This window comes from Procambarus clarkii, chromosome 30, assembly GCF_040958095.1.
Source record: "Procambarus clarkii isolate CNS0578487 chromosome 30, FALCON_Pclarkii_2.0, whole genome shotgun sequence".
Classification (NCBI taxonomy): Eukaryota; Metazoa; Arthropoda; class Malacostraca; order Decapoda; family Cambaridae; genus Procambarus; species Procambarus clarkii.
This window is the reverse complement of record NC_091179.1, coordinates 24112705-24130199: the sequence shown is the minus strand read 5'-3', so window position 1 is coordinate 24130199 and position 17495 is coordinate 24112705. Positions and strand designations below refer to the sequence as shown.

The 17495-nt window shown below is 44.5% G+C and overlaps 1 protein-coding gene across 4 annotated transcripts in view; it reads right to left on the bottom strand.

The window, feature by feature from the left end:
• Window positions 1-17495, bottom strand: part of LOC123765551 (solute carrier family 25 member 16) — an 84769-nt gene that overhangs the window by 43685 nt on the left and 23589 nt on the right. For 2 of the 4 annotated variants that reach the window (XM_045754229.2, XM_045754227.2), the window contains exons 2-3: window positions 1787-1879; window positions 868-1001 (exon numbers count right to left, since the gene is read on the bottom strand). In XM_045754229.2, coding sequence (XP_045610185.1) covers window positions 868-1001; window positions 1787-1879 — 227 coding nt within the window. Of the gene's footprint in view, window positions 1-867; window positions 1002-1786; window positions 1880-3161; window positions 3248-17495 lie in introns of those variants that run through there. The other 2 variants (XM_069334040.1, XM_069334041.1) reach the window with 2 other exon arrangements.

The window sequence follows — 17495 nt, the reverse complement described above, 5'->3', positions numbered from 1 at the left end:
AAATCTATATACAGAAAACAGAGTGCAAAACAATGGACATTAATTGGAGAAGTTTAGACTAAAAAAAAAAACCTGAGTAAATTCTTGTTTGGAAATGAAACTTTCAATTTATGAAACAAATTACCAGGTAAGATAATAGACATGGGTTCAGTGGATTGTTTGAAGCATATGAATGAGTCGAGAATATAAATAGGAGGAACTTCATATAGGCCAAAAGGTCTTGTGCATTTCCTTTATTCTTATGTTCTTATCTCTTGTCATCTTACTTTTGGGTAATTTTTCCCTTAGTTTTGGATTGATCTCTGATCCCCATAGCTCTCTTCGACTCTGAGAGCGTCGAGAATCTGGTCCTGGGCCCTGGTATGCTAACGTGACCTTAGAGGCCTAGCATGTCCCCAAGGCTTGGTGGTACAAGCACCAGGGAGCAACTGAGAGCCTACCAGAGAGAGAGCTTTTATTATATTAACTGCTTAATTAGTATAGTGTAGATAATATTTACATGCCACCAAAATAACTAATGGCTTATTTGTGTCTAAATATTAAGAAATTACATTACAGCACTTTAGTTCAAAATTCAGGTGGAAAAAATACTCTGGAACAATGGGAGTGAAGGGGGGGGAGGGACCTTTGACATGCTTCCAGTTTCGAGGTCCCCCATCGTCTCTCGAGTTGTTCCCCATCGAGAACACTCGAGAGATAGTGGACTTCAGGTAAATTTGAGATGAAAAATGCAGAAAATTTGGTGGACAAAAATGGCAATTTTGTATTGGGAATATGGATTATTTGCAAATTCCAATGAGATCCAGAATGATATAATCCAGATTTTGACGGGCAAATATATACAGTAGTTCTATACAAAAAACAAACCTTCTTGTAGAGCTCAAAAGATGTGAACTGTGTTGAAGCGTAGGGAAAGATCCGAACCATTTGTGCACCATTACCCTTGTACAAGGCCCAAACATTCTCCCGTGCCACAATTTTTCGTAAACCACTGAATACACCTGAGAAACAAAAGCAGATTAATTATGAATTACCTTTTCCTAGTTTTATATACCAATCCCTTCCACTAATATTTTTAGTGCATTAAAATACAGTACAGTAAACCCTAAAAGAATATCTAAGAGTTTAAGAGCTGAAGTTTTTTCCTTCATAATACCCAAACCAGTTGAAATTATCATATAGTGTAATAGTAACATTAAAATTTAGATACAGTACAGGACCAAGATATAAAACTAAATCCCAAAGATACAAAGCATGCCAGATACATCATCATAACCCACACACAAAATTTATACAGGTACATTAAAATTCAGACTACTCAAAAAGGTCCAGTGAAACTCACATAAGGTGCAGCAGCTTAAAGCTCAATAAATTGCAAGCCACAATGTAGGATAGACAACAGGCGATGCCTTTTTACCCAAAGGGAAATATCTAATCAATGGAATTGCCTATACCCCTAAAAGCCATATACTGCACTGTATACCAAGAGAGTTTAATTTCAAAATGTAGCTGAAATGATTGGGAGACCTTCCTAAAGAAACTGGCTTGGCCAGTTCCTGAGCCAGTTTTGGCCAAACCACCTGTCAAGGCCACTGGAGATGGTGGTTAACACTAAAGTTCAGCTATAAAAAAATCTATATTGTAAAAGCAAATTATTCACAATACTAAACAATATTACCATAACAAGCAGAGTTCTTTAAATATTTAATGTATATTACATTTACAAACAAAAAATCTATATAATAAATAATAATAATAATAATAATAATAATAATAATAATTTTACCATCATGTTTGTAGTGTTTATTGTGTGCTTGAAGGAGTATCTTGATGCGGTCCAAGGGTGCCACTGTTGTCTTGGCACACATCCCTGCTAACCCTGCAGAAAATATATATGCCATTAATAGAGAATTAACAAAATTTTAGTAACAAACAAATAATGACAAAAAAGTTAAATTTACCTGAGGGGCCACCATCTCTCTAGAGGCCTCGACAAGGACAGGAAGCCGGCCGCTTGTCAAAGGCTCTCCCTTTTTTTTTTTATACTGGTTTTTCAAGCCGGATTTCTAAATTCGACGTTTATGGATTCAACAGGTAGGCTGTTCCATTTTTTTTAATAACCATATGGTGAAAAAGCCTCTCCTGTTTTCTGTCATGCATTGTGGCTTGTTGAGCTTGAAACCGTTGCTTATTGTTCATGTTACATCTGACCTTTAGCAGTAGTAGTCTGGATTAATATAAAATATTGAACAATATGGATAAGTTAAGGTGAGATCAGCCCTGGCATGCCTGGTTTGCAGTGTTAGCCCTGTGACCCCCAACCATTCATGGTATGAGAGTTGACTTAGTTCTGGAATGGTTTTTGTCGCCCGGTGTTGAACTTTCTCCAAAGCAGCTATATTTTTCTGAAGATGAGGTCTTCATGCTTGGATACAATAATCTAAGTGTGGGCGGACCATAATACATAGGGTAGTACACTGCATTTTGACCCATAAAAGCCAAACGGGAAAAATATGATGTTCTATAAATCATAGCGCCTCGCAAGTTGTTTTCCTGGAGCAGAAAACACCAAGCTCTCCTCTACAACACCCCAGGGACCCCGGGACCAGAAGACACCAAGCCTCTCCTCTACACCACCCCAGGGACGCCGGGGACCAGAAGACACCAAGCCACTCCTCTACAACACCCCAGGGACACCGGGACCAGAAGACACCAAGCCTCTCCTCTACAACACCCCAGGGACGCCGGGACCAGTAGACACCAAGCCTCTCCTCTACAACACCCCAGGGACACCGGGACCAGAAGACACCAAGCCTCTCTTCTACAACACCCCAGGGACGCCGGGACCAGAAGACACCAAGCCTCTCCTCTACAACATCCCAGGGACGCCGGGACCAGAAGACACCAAGCCTCTCCTCTACAACATCCCAGGGACGCCGGGGACCAGAAGACACCAAGCCTCTCCTCTACAACACCCCAGGGACGCCGGGACCAGAAGACACCAAGCCTCTCCTCTACAACATCCCAGGGACGCCGGGGACCAGAAGACACCAAGCCTCTCCTCTACAACACCCCAGGGACCAGAAGACACCAAGCCTCTCCTCTACAACACCCCAGGGACGCCGGGACCAGAAGACACCAAGCCTCTCCTCTACACCAACCCTGGGACGCCGGGGACCCACTTCCAGTAGCTCCTGCAGCCATACATTACCGCCAATCATTTCCTCCCCGCTATGCTACGGGCCACGGATCCCGTAGCACCACGAGCTTCTCTCTCCCACCCAGACTCCTTAAGCAACTTGGCATCATCCGCAAGCATTAACATACAACAAATTGTTTAGAAGAGATCATTAAAATGAAGGTGAGGCGCCATGCTACCTCAGACGTGTTTCAGTGTTCTTTCCGTTACTCCAGTAAGTTCCTGAAGTATGAGCAACTTAGTAGGTGTGTTAAAATTAATGGCGTTTACAAATGTCCTCCTCCCATCATTCCCTTTTCTGAACCCTTCTTGAAGCTTGAAGACCAAACCACACACCAGAAGATGAAGAAACGATAGTTTCGGTCCGTCCCGGACCTTTATCAAGTTGTAAGCGAGTTGATAATGATCTATCTTGAGGTTATCTCCGAGATGATTTCGGGATTTAGTGGCCTCGCGGCCCGGTCTTGGCCCAGGCCTCCATTTTGTTACACACCCCCAGGAAGCAGCTGTCTAACTACCAGGTACCTATTTACTGCTAGGTGAAAAGAGGCATCAGGGTGAAAGAAACCCTGCCCATTTGTTTCCGTCTCCACCGGGGATCGAACCCGGAACCTTAGGAATACGAATACCAAACGCTGTCCACTCAGCTGTCAGGCCCCTTGAGTGGCCTTGACTCGCCTTCATGATCCAGGATAATGATTCACATACGACTTGATAATGGTCCTGCCAGATTCACGAAGCAGTTACGCTAGCACTTACGAACCTGTACATCTTCTCAATCTTAGGCGGCTTTGCTTACAATAATTAAAAAGTTAAGGAGCTCCGAAGCACCAGGAGGCTGTTTATAACAATAACAGTTGATTGGCAAGTTTTCATGTTTATAAACTGAAATGTAACCAAAGGCGTCAAAGATTGATGAAAGATGTAGACGTTCGTAAATACTTGTGTAACCGCTTCGTGAATCTGGCCCCAGGACGACCGAAACGTCGGCGTCTCTTCGCCTTCCGACGTGTGGTTTGGTGATCGTATCTTCGGCCGCGTTACTGTGCCTCATCGTCTGCATCTGATCCCGCCTTCTCTTATTTTACAAAGTTCTGCTTTACGAGTGTTCTAGTATTAGTAGTTTTGTTACTGTCGGGAATTCTAGTTGGTGCGGTAATTAGTGATGCTGACGTGTGGTTTAGCACCTCCGCCTCTTCTTATATACATATAATCGGCATTTTCCAGTAGTTCTCTCTTATGAGAGCTGTTCAATATGTTTTATGCATATATATTTTATACACGCAAATACGTACGTACGCGTGCGTATGTGTGTGTGCTTACCTAGTTGTGCTTGCGGGGGTTGAGCTCTGTCTCTTTGGTCCCGCCTCTCAACGGTCAATCAACTAATGTACAGGTTCCTTAGCCTGTTGTTGTTTCAGATTTAGCTACTCAGAATGAAGTATCCATGTAGCACGGGCTATGGTGAGCTGGAACTCTGGGTTCCTGAGCCTACTGGGCTCTATCATATCTACACTTGAAGCTGTGTATGGAGTCAGCTTCCACCACATCAGTTCCTATTGCATTCTATTTGTCAACTACTCTCACACTGAAAAAATTCTTTCTAACGTCTCTATGGCTCATTTGGGCACTCAGTTTCTACCTGTGTTCCCTAGTGCGTGTGCCCCTTGTGTTAAAAGGTATGTCTTTATCTACCCTATCAATTCCTCTGAGAATCTTGTATGTGGTGATCATGTCTCCCCTAACTCTTCTGTCTCTCAGTGACGTGAGGTTTAATTCCCGTGGTCTCTCCTCGTAGCTCATACCCCTCAGTTCTAGTACTGGTCTGGTGGCAAACCTTTGAACCTTTTCCATTTTAGTCTTATGCTTGACTAGATATGGACTCCATGCTGGAGCCGCATACTCCAGGATTGGTCTGACATATGTGGTATATAATGTTCTGAAAGATTCCTTACACAAGTTTCTAAAGGCCGTTCTTATGTTAGCCAACCTGGCATATGCCGCTGATGTTATCCTCTTGATATGAGTTTCAAAGGACAGGTCTGGCGTGATATCTGGTTGATACCTGGTTGATGGGGTTCTGGGAGTTCTTCTACTCCCCAAGCCCGGCCCGAGGCCAGGCTCGACTTGTGAAAGTTTGGTCCACCAGGCTGTTGCTTGGAGCGGCCCGCAGGGCCACGTACCCACCACAGCCCGGCTGATCCGGAACTTCTCTTAGAAAACCGTCCAGTTTTCTCTTGAAGATGTCCACGGTTGTTCCGGCAATATTTCTTATGCTCGCTGGGAGGACGTTGAACAACCGCGGACCTCTGATGTTTATACAGTGCTCTCTGATTGTGCCTATGGCACCTCTGCTCTTCACTGGTTCAATCTTGCATTTTCTTCCATATCGTTCACTCCAGTACGTTGTTATTTTACTGTGTAGATTTGGGACCTGACCCTCCAGTATTTTCCATGTGTATATTATTTGGTATCTCTCTCGTCTCCTTTCTAGAGAGTACATTTGGAGAGCTTTGAGACGATCCCAATAATTTAGGTGTTTTATCTCGTCTATGCGTGCCGTATGTTCTCTGTATTCCCTTTATTTCAGCAATCTCTCCTGCTCTGAAGGGGGAAGTGAGTACTGAGCAGTACTCGAGACGGGACAGCACAAGTGACTTGAAGAGTACAACCATTGTGATGGGATCCCTGGATTTGAAAGTTCTCGTAATCCATCCGATCATTTTTCTGGCTGACGCGATATTTGCTTGGTTATGCTCCCTAAACGTTAGATCGTCGGACATCATTATTCCCAAATCCTTGACATGCTGTTTTTCTACTATGGGAAGATTCGATTGTGTTTTGTACCCTGTATTATGTTTCAGATCCTCATTTTTGCCGTACCTGAGTACCTGAAATTTATTACTGTTAAACATCATGTTATTTTCTTCTGCCCAATCAAAAACTTTGTTGACATCTGCTTGTAGTTTTTCAATGTCTTCAGCAGAGGTAATTTTCATGCTGATTTTTGTGTCATCTGCAAAGGACGACACGAAGCTGTGGCGTGTATTTTTGTCTATATCAGATATGAGAATAAGGAACAGTAGCGGTGCAAGGACTGTACCTTGAGGTACAGAGCTTTTAACATCGCTTGGACTCGATTTTATCTGATTGACTGTTACTCTTTGTGTTCTGTTCGACAGGAAATTGAGTATCCAGCGTCCTACTCTTCCAGTTATTCCCATTGACCTCATTTTGTGAGCTATCACCCCATGGTCACATTTGTCGAACGCCTTTGCAAAGTCTGTGTATACAACATCTGCATTTTGCTTTTCTTCTAGGGCTTCTGTGATTTTGTCATAGTGGTTGAGTAACTGTGACAGACAGGATCTTCCCGCTCTAAATCCATGTTGTCCTGGATTGTGCAATTCATTGTTTTCCATAAAACTAGAAATTTGATTCCTAATCACTCTTTCAAACACTTTTATTATGTGTGATGTTAGTGCAACTGGCCTATAATTTTTTGCCAAGGCTTTACTCCCCCCCTTGTGCAACGGAGCTATATCTGCAGATTTAAGTGCTGCTGGTATCTCCCCTGTATCCAGGCTCTTTCTCCATATTACGCTGAGTGCTCTCGCTACTGGTACTTTACATTTCTTTATGAATATTGAATTCCATGAGTCAGGCCCAGGAGCTGAGTGCATAGGCATATTATCAATTTCTCTTTCAAAGTCTTCCGAGTTTGTGGTAATATCCGTTATATTATCTGCAGCTTGAATGTCATTCATAAAGAAGCTGTCTGGGTCATCAACTTTCAACCCCCAGGTCTTTCTCTCTCTGACTCTTGAAGTATTTCATCTCCCAAATGATACCTTATATCTGGCCTCCTGTTCCCTACACCTATCTTCATTACATTACATTTGGTTGGGTTTAACTAACAACCATTTGTTCGACCATTCCTGCAGCTTGTCCAGGTCTTCTTGAAGCCTCATCCAGGTCTTCTTGAAGCCTCATCCAGGTCTTCTTGAAGCCTCATCCAGGTCTTCTTGAAGCCTCATCCAGGTCTTCTTGAAGCCTCATCCAGGTCTTCTTGAAGCCTCATCCAGGTCTTCTTGAAGCCTCATCCAGGTCTTCTTGAAGCCTCATCCAGGTCTTCTTGAAGCCTCATCCAGGTCTTCTTGAAGCCTCATCCAGGTCTTCTTGAAGCCTTAAGAAGGTGTGTGTGTGTGTGTGTATAGGTGTATTATGTATGAATACGTATGTGTGAATGTGTGTGTGTGTGTGTGTGTGTGTGTGTATACTCACCTAATTGGGTTAACAGGGTCGAGTAATAGCTCTCTAGCCCCGCTTTTCCATTTCCTAGTCGATGAATACAATGACTTTCATACTTCCTGGTTACCGGTGTATTTCCTCCTTGAAGATGCATGTTAATTTTGCCTCGACAATTCCCTACTGCAGCTCCTTACATTTGGGACCCCTTACATTGGAGTCTTTCCAGGGGTCTCGCCGGCTCATGTGTACCCAGCTCCCACCCGTGCCCTCGGGTCTTGTCTCTCATTGTGAATACTGCCTCTTTGTCCTTGTTAGTTCTCCTTCATATATGTAGATTGTTGTAAAGATATCACTCTTTATAGGCCTTTCCTCCATTGTAGTGAATTTGACCTGGCTCAACCTTTCACTGTAGACGAGTTCCTCGGCTCTGGAACAGGTCTCACCACTTTAATTGTATTCATTTTTCAGGTATGGACTCCATGCCACTATTATATACTCGAGAGGTGGTCTTGTGTAGCACGTATATATATAATCATTCTGAAGGCGTGCGTGTGTCTAGGGTTCTGATAGCTAGTCTGATATTTCTCAGTTTGGTATAAGCTGCACATGTTATTTTGTTAATGTATCCCTCAGGCAGCAGGTTTGGTGTTATATTTATACTCCCAAGTCCTTATTTTTCACCGTTTCTGTGAAACGGATTCTGGTTCACTCCTTTTTTTTGGGGGGGGGGGGGGGGGGCTGGAGTAAAGAGGAAGGAGAGGCATAGGTGAAGGGAAGTATAGAAGTGGGAAATACAGTGAGAGGTATGAAAGCAGGCGAGCTGTCCGCCTTGCTGACACGATGTGTGGGTGTTGGCAGCTAAGCCAACAAGCTTAGCCGCCACGTTAACTCTATTGGATGAGGTGATATGGTACAAAAGTTTTGGGTGAGGTGACAAACACAAGACAGAACACGAAACAATGGGTATAAATTGGATAAGTGAACATATGAATGGAAGTAACTGCAGAAGGCCTATTGGCCCATACTTCCTCTTGCTGCTTGTAGTTGTAGTTGCTAGAATGTAGTTGTGCATTAATTGGCTGTTGATTGCTGATGTTGACTTTTTGATGTGTAGTGCCTCGCTGATGTCAAGCCGCCTGCTATCGCTGTATCTATCGATGATTTCTGTGTTGTTTGTTAAGACTTCTTTGGTGATGGTTTGGTTGTGAGAAGAGATTATATGTTCCTTGATGGAGCCCTGTTGCTTATGCATTGTTAATCGCATGTTATCCATCTAAATCCAATTTATACCCATTATTTCGTGTTCTGTCTTGTGGCAGAGACCCAGTATTCTGCCTACATCCGCACATTGGATCGGATGGTTGTCAAGGATAATGGGGTCTGGGTTTCTTTTCGCAATGTGTATTATCTGAAACTTTTTTGTTAGTGCTAATTTTCCATTGCTTCTCAAAGTTGTTTATGAGTTCAATTGCTGCCTTGGTCTTGTCAGCTAGTAGCGGCTTTGATGGTCCCGGTTGGCATATTATTTGGGTGACATCGTCAGCGTATGTGATGTATTCTCCATGTTGGGGTTGGGGTAGGTCAGCTGTATATATGTTGAATAGAGTGGGGGAGAGGCAGCTTCCTTGCGGTACTCCACTTTTCTGTTCTATTACGTCTCCCAAGTAGCTGCCGATATTATGCCCAGCAGTTCTGTTGTCTATAAAGCTGCAGAGATTGGCAGTAAATCTCTCAGGAAGTCCTAGCTCAGATATCTTATATTTTAGGCCCGTGTGCCACACTGTCGAATTCTTTCGAAACTTCTCTAAGCCTATATTACACTGATCTTTTTCGACACTGCGTTGGCTATATGCCCGTAGATCAGGACTACTGGCGTATGGGTCCCTTTGCAGTTCCTAAACCCATGTTGCCTGGTGTTATACTTCTCTTCCTCTTCCATGTACTTCACAAGTTTCTGATTGATTATTTTTTCAAATATTTTACCTGGTACTTCGAGAAGGGAGATTGACCTGTAACTTTCAGTTTGGGTTGGTGGTTTACCTGGCTTGGGGATTAATCTTATTGTGGCATTCTTGAAGTATGTGGGGAATAGTCCAGATGCAAGAGCTGCATTTATTATACATGTGTATTGATGGAGTGCAATCACTGGTAGGTTGGATAATACCATCTTATTTATCTTGCTGTTGCCCGGCGCCTTGTTCTTGAAACCCATAATTGTTTTATGGAGTCTGCAATGGTTATGTGTTTCATAAGGTGGCAGTCATTGCGGATGATAAGATCATTAATGGGGCAAAAGTTTAAATTTTCTTCCTGGTTTATCCTGAATATTTTTTTCCCAGAACTTCCTGAATTCCTGTTCTTGTTTTCTCTCCTCATAGAGTTTATTTCTTGAGGCGTCTATGATGTAGGGTGTTTCCTCAGAAGAGCTTCCCATCAGGGTCTTTACTTTTTTTCCAGAACTTTCCCGGGTTTCTGTAGTCGACTTGGATATTGCTTGTTAGGTCATCCCATTGTTTGGTGTACTCTGTTATGCATAGATCTTGCAGCTCATCTTGTAGTTCCCTTTGTAGTCTTTTGCGCTCATCCGTCCACCCGTGTTGTTATGAGTTGTAGAAGGTTGTTATATCTGGTTTGCAGTGTCCTGAGCGCCTCAGTGGCTGGGGGGTGTGGGAGCGTTATATGGTGAGCTACGGGAATGTGATCAGTCATGCATTTTTCTATGGTGTTAATCCATGTATTTAACTCGGCGTTTATGCATGATGTTTCCTTTCCATTAAAATCTGTGACACTGATTTCCTGTGCACTGCTTTTGAACGCTTCCCAGTCAGTTTTAGTGTATTGAAGTCTTGGTGGCGAGGGTTTCTGAATGGGGTTAGTTGACAGCGTCATTATTATTGGTAGGTGGTCGCTTGTGCTCACAGGGCCCCTTTCTATGCGGGTGTTTAGGAAGTGGTGGTGGTTTGACAGTATTATGTCTGGTTTACCACTGTGGCCTTGTTTGACGTAAGTTGGGAAGTCTGGACCCAGGTGGGTTAGATTTCAGTTCCTTATCATAATGTGGATGGCTTCTCCTGCTTAGTTGTTCCTTCCGTGTCCCAGTGTTCTGTGCTTGGCGTTCAGATCTCCCAGGAAGTAGGCAGATCTTTTCCTTCTGGTGAGTGTCATATCGGTAAGGGGAAGGTAAGGACGTCTTGGTGGTTGGTAGCATGTTCCTATGAAGATTATACCTTTCGTAGGTTGGATTTCAATTGCCAGGAAGTTTTCTTGAAAATTATCTAGAATTTTGTGTAGAATATTTCTTTTTTACAGCAAATGCCGCTCCATCGTTGGCCTGGTCAGCTCTGTTGACCTGGTAAATTTTGTAATTGAAGATATTTATCTTCTCACCATCCTTTTTTCCATGGCTGCTTAATGGGTATTATATCAGGGTCTATTTCTCTGTACAAGTTGCTGAATTCCAATGCCCTGTGTGGAGTCCAGCATAGAACATTGTGTTGAATTATTGTTAATGACTGGATGGCTATGTTGAAACTGATGGCTCGCTTCTACCTCGTGGATTATTTGGGATCGATGCATATCCGTTGCGCATTGCATTAAACTTATCGTCGCTTATCTGTCGAATGGTTATGGGGTTTTGCTTGAAAGAATGCGACATTATCTGGCTGTAGACGTCACTCGTATTGACCTTGGGAACGTTGTGTTGGAACTTTACGTGCGGAGTTTTGATACGTTCTTGGAAGGTCTTGCGGTTGACCGTGTGGGTTGCGTGTCTTGAGAAGAATTTGATTTTGTTAGGGATATTTGCGGAGTCCCGGGTGTCCGCGTGTGAGTGTGCAACATTGTCTGTGGGTGTGCGGTGAGCAGTGATGCCCAGTGCGTGTCCCTGAGCTTGTGTATCTTGTGGAACTTGTATGTTTGGTTGTTTGTGAGCCCCCTTCGGAGGTCTGGTTGATACCTGGTTGATACCTGGTTGATGGGGTTCTGGGAGTTCTTCTACTCCCCAAGCCCGGCCCGAGGCCAGGCTCGACTTGTGAGAGTTTGGTCCACCAGGCTGTTGCTTGGAGCGGCCCGCAGGGCCACGTACCCACCACAGCCCGGCTGATCCGGAACTTCTCTTAGAAAACCGTCCAGTTTTCTCTTGAAGATGTCCACGGTTGTTCCGGCAATATTTCTTATGCTCGCTGGGAGGACGTTGAACAACCGCGGACCCCTGATGTTTATACAGTGCTCTCTGATTGTGCCTATGACACCTCTGCTCTTCACAGGTTCAATCTTGCATTTTCTTCCATATCGTTCACTCCAGTACGTTGTTATTTTACTGTGTAGATTTGGGACCTGACCCTCCAGTATTTTCCAGGTGTATATTATTTGGTATCTCTCTCGTCTCCTTTCTAGAGAGTACATTTGGAGAGCTTTGAGACGATCCCAATAATTTAGGTGTTTTATCTCGTTTATGCGTGCCGTATATGTTCTCTGTATTCCCTCTATTTCAGCAATCTCTCCTGCTCTGAAGGGGGAAGTGAGTACTGAGCAGTACTCGAGACGGGACAGCACAAGTGACTTGAAGAGTACAACCATTGTGATGGGATCCCTGGATTTGAAAGTTCTCGTAATCCATCCGATCATTTTTCTGGCTGACGCGATATTTGCTTGGTTATGCTCCCTAAACGTTAGATCGTCGGACATCATTATTCCCAAATCCTTGACATGCTGTTTTCCTACTATGGGAAGATTCGATTGTGTTTTGTACCCTGTATTATGTTTCAGATCCTCATTTTTGCCGTACCTGAGTACCTGAAATTTATCACTGTTAAACATCATGTTATTTTCTGCTGCCCAATCAAAAACTTTGTTGACATCTGCTTGTAGTTTTTCAATGTCTTCAGCAGAGGTAATTTTCATGCTGATTTTTGTGTCATCTGCAAAGGACGACACGAAGCTGTGGCGTGTATTTTTGTCTATATCAGATATGAGAATAAGGAACAGTAGCGGTGCAAGGACTGTACCTTGAGGTACAGAGCTTTTAACATCGCTTGGACTCGATTTTATCTGATTGACTGTTACTCTTTGTGTTCTGTTCGACAGGAAATTGAGTATCCAGCGTCCTACTTTTCCAGTTATTCCCATTGACCTCATTTTGTGAGCTATCACCCCATGGTCACATTTGTCGAACGCCTTTGCAAAGTCTGTGTATACAACATCTGCATTTTGCTTTTCTTCTAGGGCTTCTGTGATTTTGTCATAGTGGTTGAGTAACTGTGACAGACAGGATCTTCCCGCTCTAAATCCATGTTGTCCTGGATTGTGCAATTCATTGTTTTCCATAAAACTAGAAATTTGATTCCTAATCACTCTTTCAAACACTTTTATTATGTGTGATGTTAGTGCAACTGGCCTATAATTTTTTGCCAAGGCTTTACTCCCCCCCTTGTGCAACGGAGCTATATCTGCAGATTTAAGTGCTGCTGGTATCTCCCCTGTATCCAGGCTCTTTCTCCATATTACGCTGAGTGCTCTCGCTACTGGTACTTTACATTTCTTTATGAGTATTGAATTCCATGAGTCAGGCCCAGGAGCTGAGTGCATAGGCATATTATCAATTTCTCTTTCAAAGTCTTCCGAGTTTGTGGTAATATCCGTTATATTATCTGCAGCTTGAATGTCATTCATAAAGAAGCTGTCTGGGTCATCAACTTTCATGTTGTTTATTGGTGTGCTAAACATAGCCTCATACTGGCTTCTTAGAATTTCACTAATCTCTTTGTTGTCCTCTGTGTACGTACCTTCATTTGTAATTAACGGTCCAATACTGGTCATTAGTGGTGGTTGTTTGTGTTGTGTCATCTACCTCTGGGCTCGTTGATGGTGGCTGCATTCGTGAGTGCTGGCACTTGCTGGGAGTTACTCTCAGTTGGGGTGGTGCTGATTATATTGTGGTCCACCAGGGCTTTTATAATTTTAAAGGAGGAGGAATTGTCTGGGAATTCCATTTCTGGGAGACCATTCCTCTTGTGCGTTTCTTTAATTACGAATCCAAATGACCCTAGGCTTGCTAGGTCACCAATTACCTGTGAGGTCATGTTTGCTGGATTGTGTGATGCCTTGTTTGACCATGCATTGGTGGTAGCAGTCTCTGTATGTGTCCCCCTGCTGGCCACATTCTGAACAGTCTCTGTATGTGTGTCCCCCTGCTGGCCACATTCTGAACATACTGTGACCGTTTGTAGGCACTCTGCGCCTGTGTGGTCGTATTTATAGCATGTCCAACAAGGGGTTATGTTATAGTATTATTCTTGCTCAAGGCTGTAGTTACCCGTGCTCAGGTGGTAGTAGTGGCAATGGATACCTTGGCTGAGGGCTTTTTGTGCCATAGAAATTTCTTCGAATCTTATTTTCAACATGGGTGACAAACTCTGCATGAGAATTACTACTACTACCTTGGCCCAATCATTTCTTTCTTCTATGTGCTGTTTTATGTTTTCAGGGACGTTGTTAGTGAGTGCTGGGTGAAGTCTCTTCACGACTAGTGTCTTCCTGGCCTGCGGCTCTGGCCGAATAATGACCTGCAAAATGTTTATCCATCAACTTACATATATTTTCTCCCTTGATGACTGTGTCAACATCTTCATCCTGGTAGCAGTGCTAGAAATGAGGCGTCCTTCGTGGTTATTACTTTAGAAAACTTTACCTAGAGAGTGGATGACAGGATGGCTAGTTCATTCTGTTTCTGAGCTAGTCCCCCCCCCCCCCGCAAGGGGGCGGATTTTTACTCTGTGACTTCTCATTGTCTCAGTTCCTCTTCATTCTAGTTTTCTTGCTTTTCCTCTTCCTTTCCCTTTCCCTTCCTAAGAATAAGCTCTCCTAAGCTGAGGGCCAGGCACTCCGTCCTTCACTTGGTTGGTTGGGACTCGCAGAGGTCAGCCCTCAGTGACTTGTCCTCCTGTGTGTGGACACAATGTCCCCTAAGACAGCCTAACCCTGCTACAAGGGTGAACAGATGCCCAGATCAAGTGGCTCCCCAGATTTTACAAGTAACCGCATGGGCCACGGGACCGTTCCACTTGACCTGTTGAAATGGCGAAGCGAGAAGAATAAGAGATAGTGGGGGAGATAAGTCTTATAACTAGGAGTGTACAGGTGCTCTGTACAAAGGTGGCATCATTGTAATGTTGGCGGCTATGTCACCCTACTGTCAGGGAAGGGATAGTGGAGACCGTTGGGTCACTGCCCTGACCCAACGGTCTGTACCCCCCTACTGTCTCTGGTATATTCTCCACCCCCCCCCCCCCTGACAGAGTTAAACAAAAGCATGTATCTGTCCCACCACCGCTGGAGTGCATCTAGATCTTTTACTCTCCCACAGTCATCTTTTTTTCTACTTCGTCAATTTTGTACTATCCGCAGACGTGGTTACACATGATTTATATAATTTTGATTTTTATAAATTTTGCAAGTATTTACCTACTTAAAATTTTCTTAGATTAAAGACCTGCCCGAAACGCTGCACGTACTAGTGACTTTACGAGAATGTAATTACTATGCTATGTATCCTCACAATCCCAATGTACCTTCTTGTGTGTATATATATATATATATATATATATATATATATATATATATATATATATATATATATATATATATATATATATATATATATATATATATATATATATATATAAATAAAATTTTATTTATTTCCTGTCAGGTTGTCATTCACAGGAGTAATATAATGGGTCACAGTACTTATCCCCGAGGGCTTCAGCTGGCACCTTCTCGCCACTCTACCTTCTTTCTTCCCATCATTACCTTCCATATGCTACCAGGACTCCGTTCTGCTGGGTGATTTGCCTGTTGCCAACACTTCCTGGAAGCTTTTCGTGAAGTATTACGGGATCACTATAGTCCGTGCTACATGGACATTTTGTTCAGAGTAGCTGAATCTAAAACAACTTCGTTTAGTACTTCACACACTTCCTTGTCATTTTCTGTGTACCTGCCGCATTTTGTCTATCTGTTCGTTCACCCGGAATATCCTAGTGCAGCTTTGCGTAAGTTTGGGTCGAAGTTGGTTGAAAAATAACGAAGATGTAACGTTATTTTCATATTGCTTCTCTGACTCATTTTACTCTCACATATTCATTCCGCACTCTCTTCCTCCCTCCCTCCCTCTCCCCCCCCACAGGTGGATACAGGAACAGACGACTTCTGACTCCTGTTAGCAGGCTGAGAGTTTCCACTTCCCACAGCTCCTGGTAAGTAGTTTACTCACTAGTAAACTAACTTACTATTTGCAGTCTCCGTGGTGTAGTGGTAAGACACTCGCCTGGCGTTCCGCGAGCGCTATGTCATGGGTTCGTATCCTGGCCGGGGAGGATTTACTGGGCGCAATTCCTTAACTGTAGCCTCTGTTTAACGCAACAGTAAAATGTGTACTTGGATGAAAAAACGATTCTTCGCGGCAGGGGATCGTATTCCAGGGACCATAGGATTAAGGACTTGCCCGAAACGCTACGCGTACTAGTGGCTGTACAAGAATGTAACAACTCTTGTATATATCTCAAAAAAAAAAAAAAAAAAAAAAAAAAAACTTACCCACTAGTTTTCCCTGGAATACGACCCACTAGTCTATGACTTCGCCCGTTCCTTAGAGAGATATAGGTCTCTATCCTTTTGGAACGTTCCTCGGGTAGGTTAGGTTCGGGCAATTTAGTACAACAGTGAAGATTGTGAACGCCCTGGAGAACGTTCTCCTGAGCGTTCACAGCTACTGGTGTGAACACGTGTCTAGAGAACAGCTGGGGAGCCTGGCAGCTGTACCGCTGGTGGTGTGGACCGCTACCACAGACAGACGGTTAAGGTCAGCAGCTATATAACGCCTCTGGTGACAACATGAGCAAAGTTACAGCCCCGCTCCTGTGCCAGGTAGGTCCACTACGGGCTCGCCATAGCCCGTGCTACTTGCAACTTTTTGTTCCAAGTAGCAAATCTTAAACAACAAGAACAACAACCACATGACTATCCTGCTTCTTTATTCTCTTGAATGTCCTTCCTAAACCATTTTTCAGGTCCCGGTGTCATTAGCCTCACGTGAGTTTTATACACAACCTCGAGCTAACGCGAGTACTGGGCCTTACCAACTGTAGCACCTTCACTATACTTAGTAAACAACACATCAACATTTAAGCTGTTTCAAAACAGTGATAATGATCTAATTTAGTTTATTGTCGCAACCTGCTGTATTATTTGTTGTACATGAACCGTATCTTTCACTGTCACTACTGTCAGCGTCAGGCTGACTCTTCACTGTCACTACTCTCCCCCCCCCCAGGGGGGAATTACCCCCCCTCCCCAAGGCAGAATTACCCCCCCCTCCCCAAGGCAGAATTACCCCCCCCTCCCCAAGGTTGAATTACCCCCTCCCCAAGGCCGAATTACCCCCCCCTCCCCAAGGCCGAATTAACCCCCCCCCCTCCCCAAGGCCGAATTAACCCCCCCCCTCCCCAAGGCCGAATTACCCCCCCCTTCCCCAAGGCCGAATTACCCCCCCTCCCCAAGGCCGAATTAACCCCCCCCCTCCCCTAGGCCGAATTACCCCCCTTCCCCAAGGCCGAATTACCCCCCTCCCCAAGGCCGAATTACCCCCCCTCCCCAAGGCCGAATTACCCCCCCTCCCCAAGGCCGAATTACCCCCCCCCTCCCCAAGGCCGAATTACCCCCCCCCTCCCCAAGGCCGAATTACCCCCCCTCCCCAAGGCCGAATTACCCCCCCCCCAAGGCCGAATTACCCCCCCCCTCCCCAAGGCCGAATTACCCCCCCCCAAGGCTGAATTACCCCCCCCTCCCCAAGGCCGAATTACCCCCCCCTCCCCAAGGCCGAATTACCCCCCCTCCCCAAGGCCGAATTACCCCCCCCAAGGCTGAATTACCCCTCCTCCCCAAGGCCGAATTACCCCCCCTCCCCAAGGCCGAATTAACCCCCCCTCCCCAAGGCGAATTACCCCCCCTCCCCAAGGCCGAATTACCCCCCCCCTCCCCAAGGCCG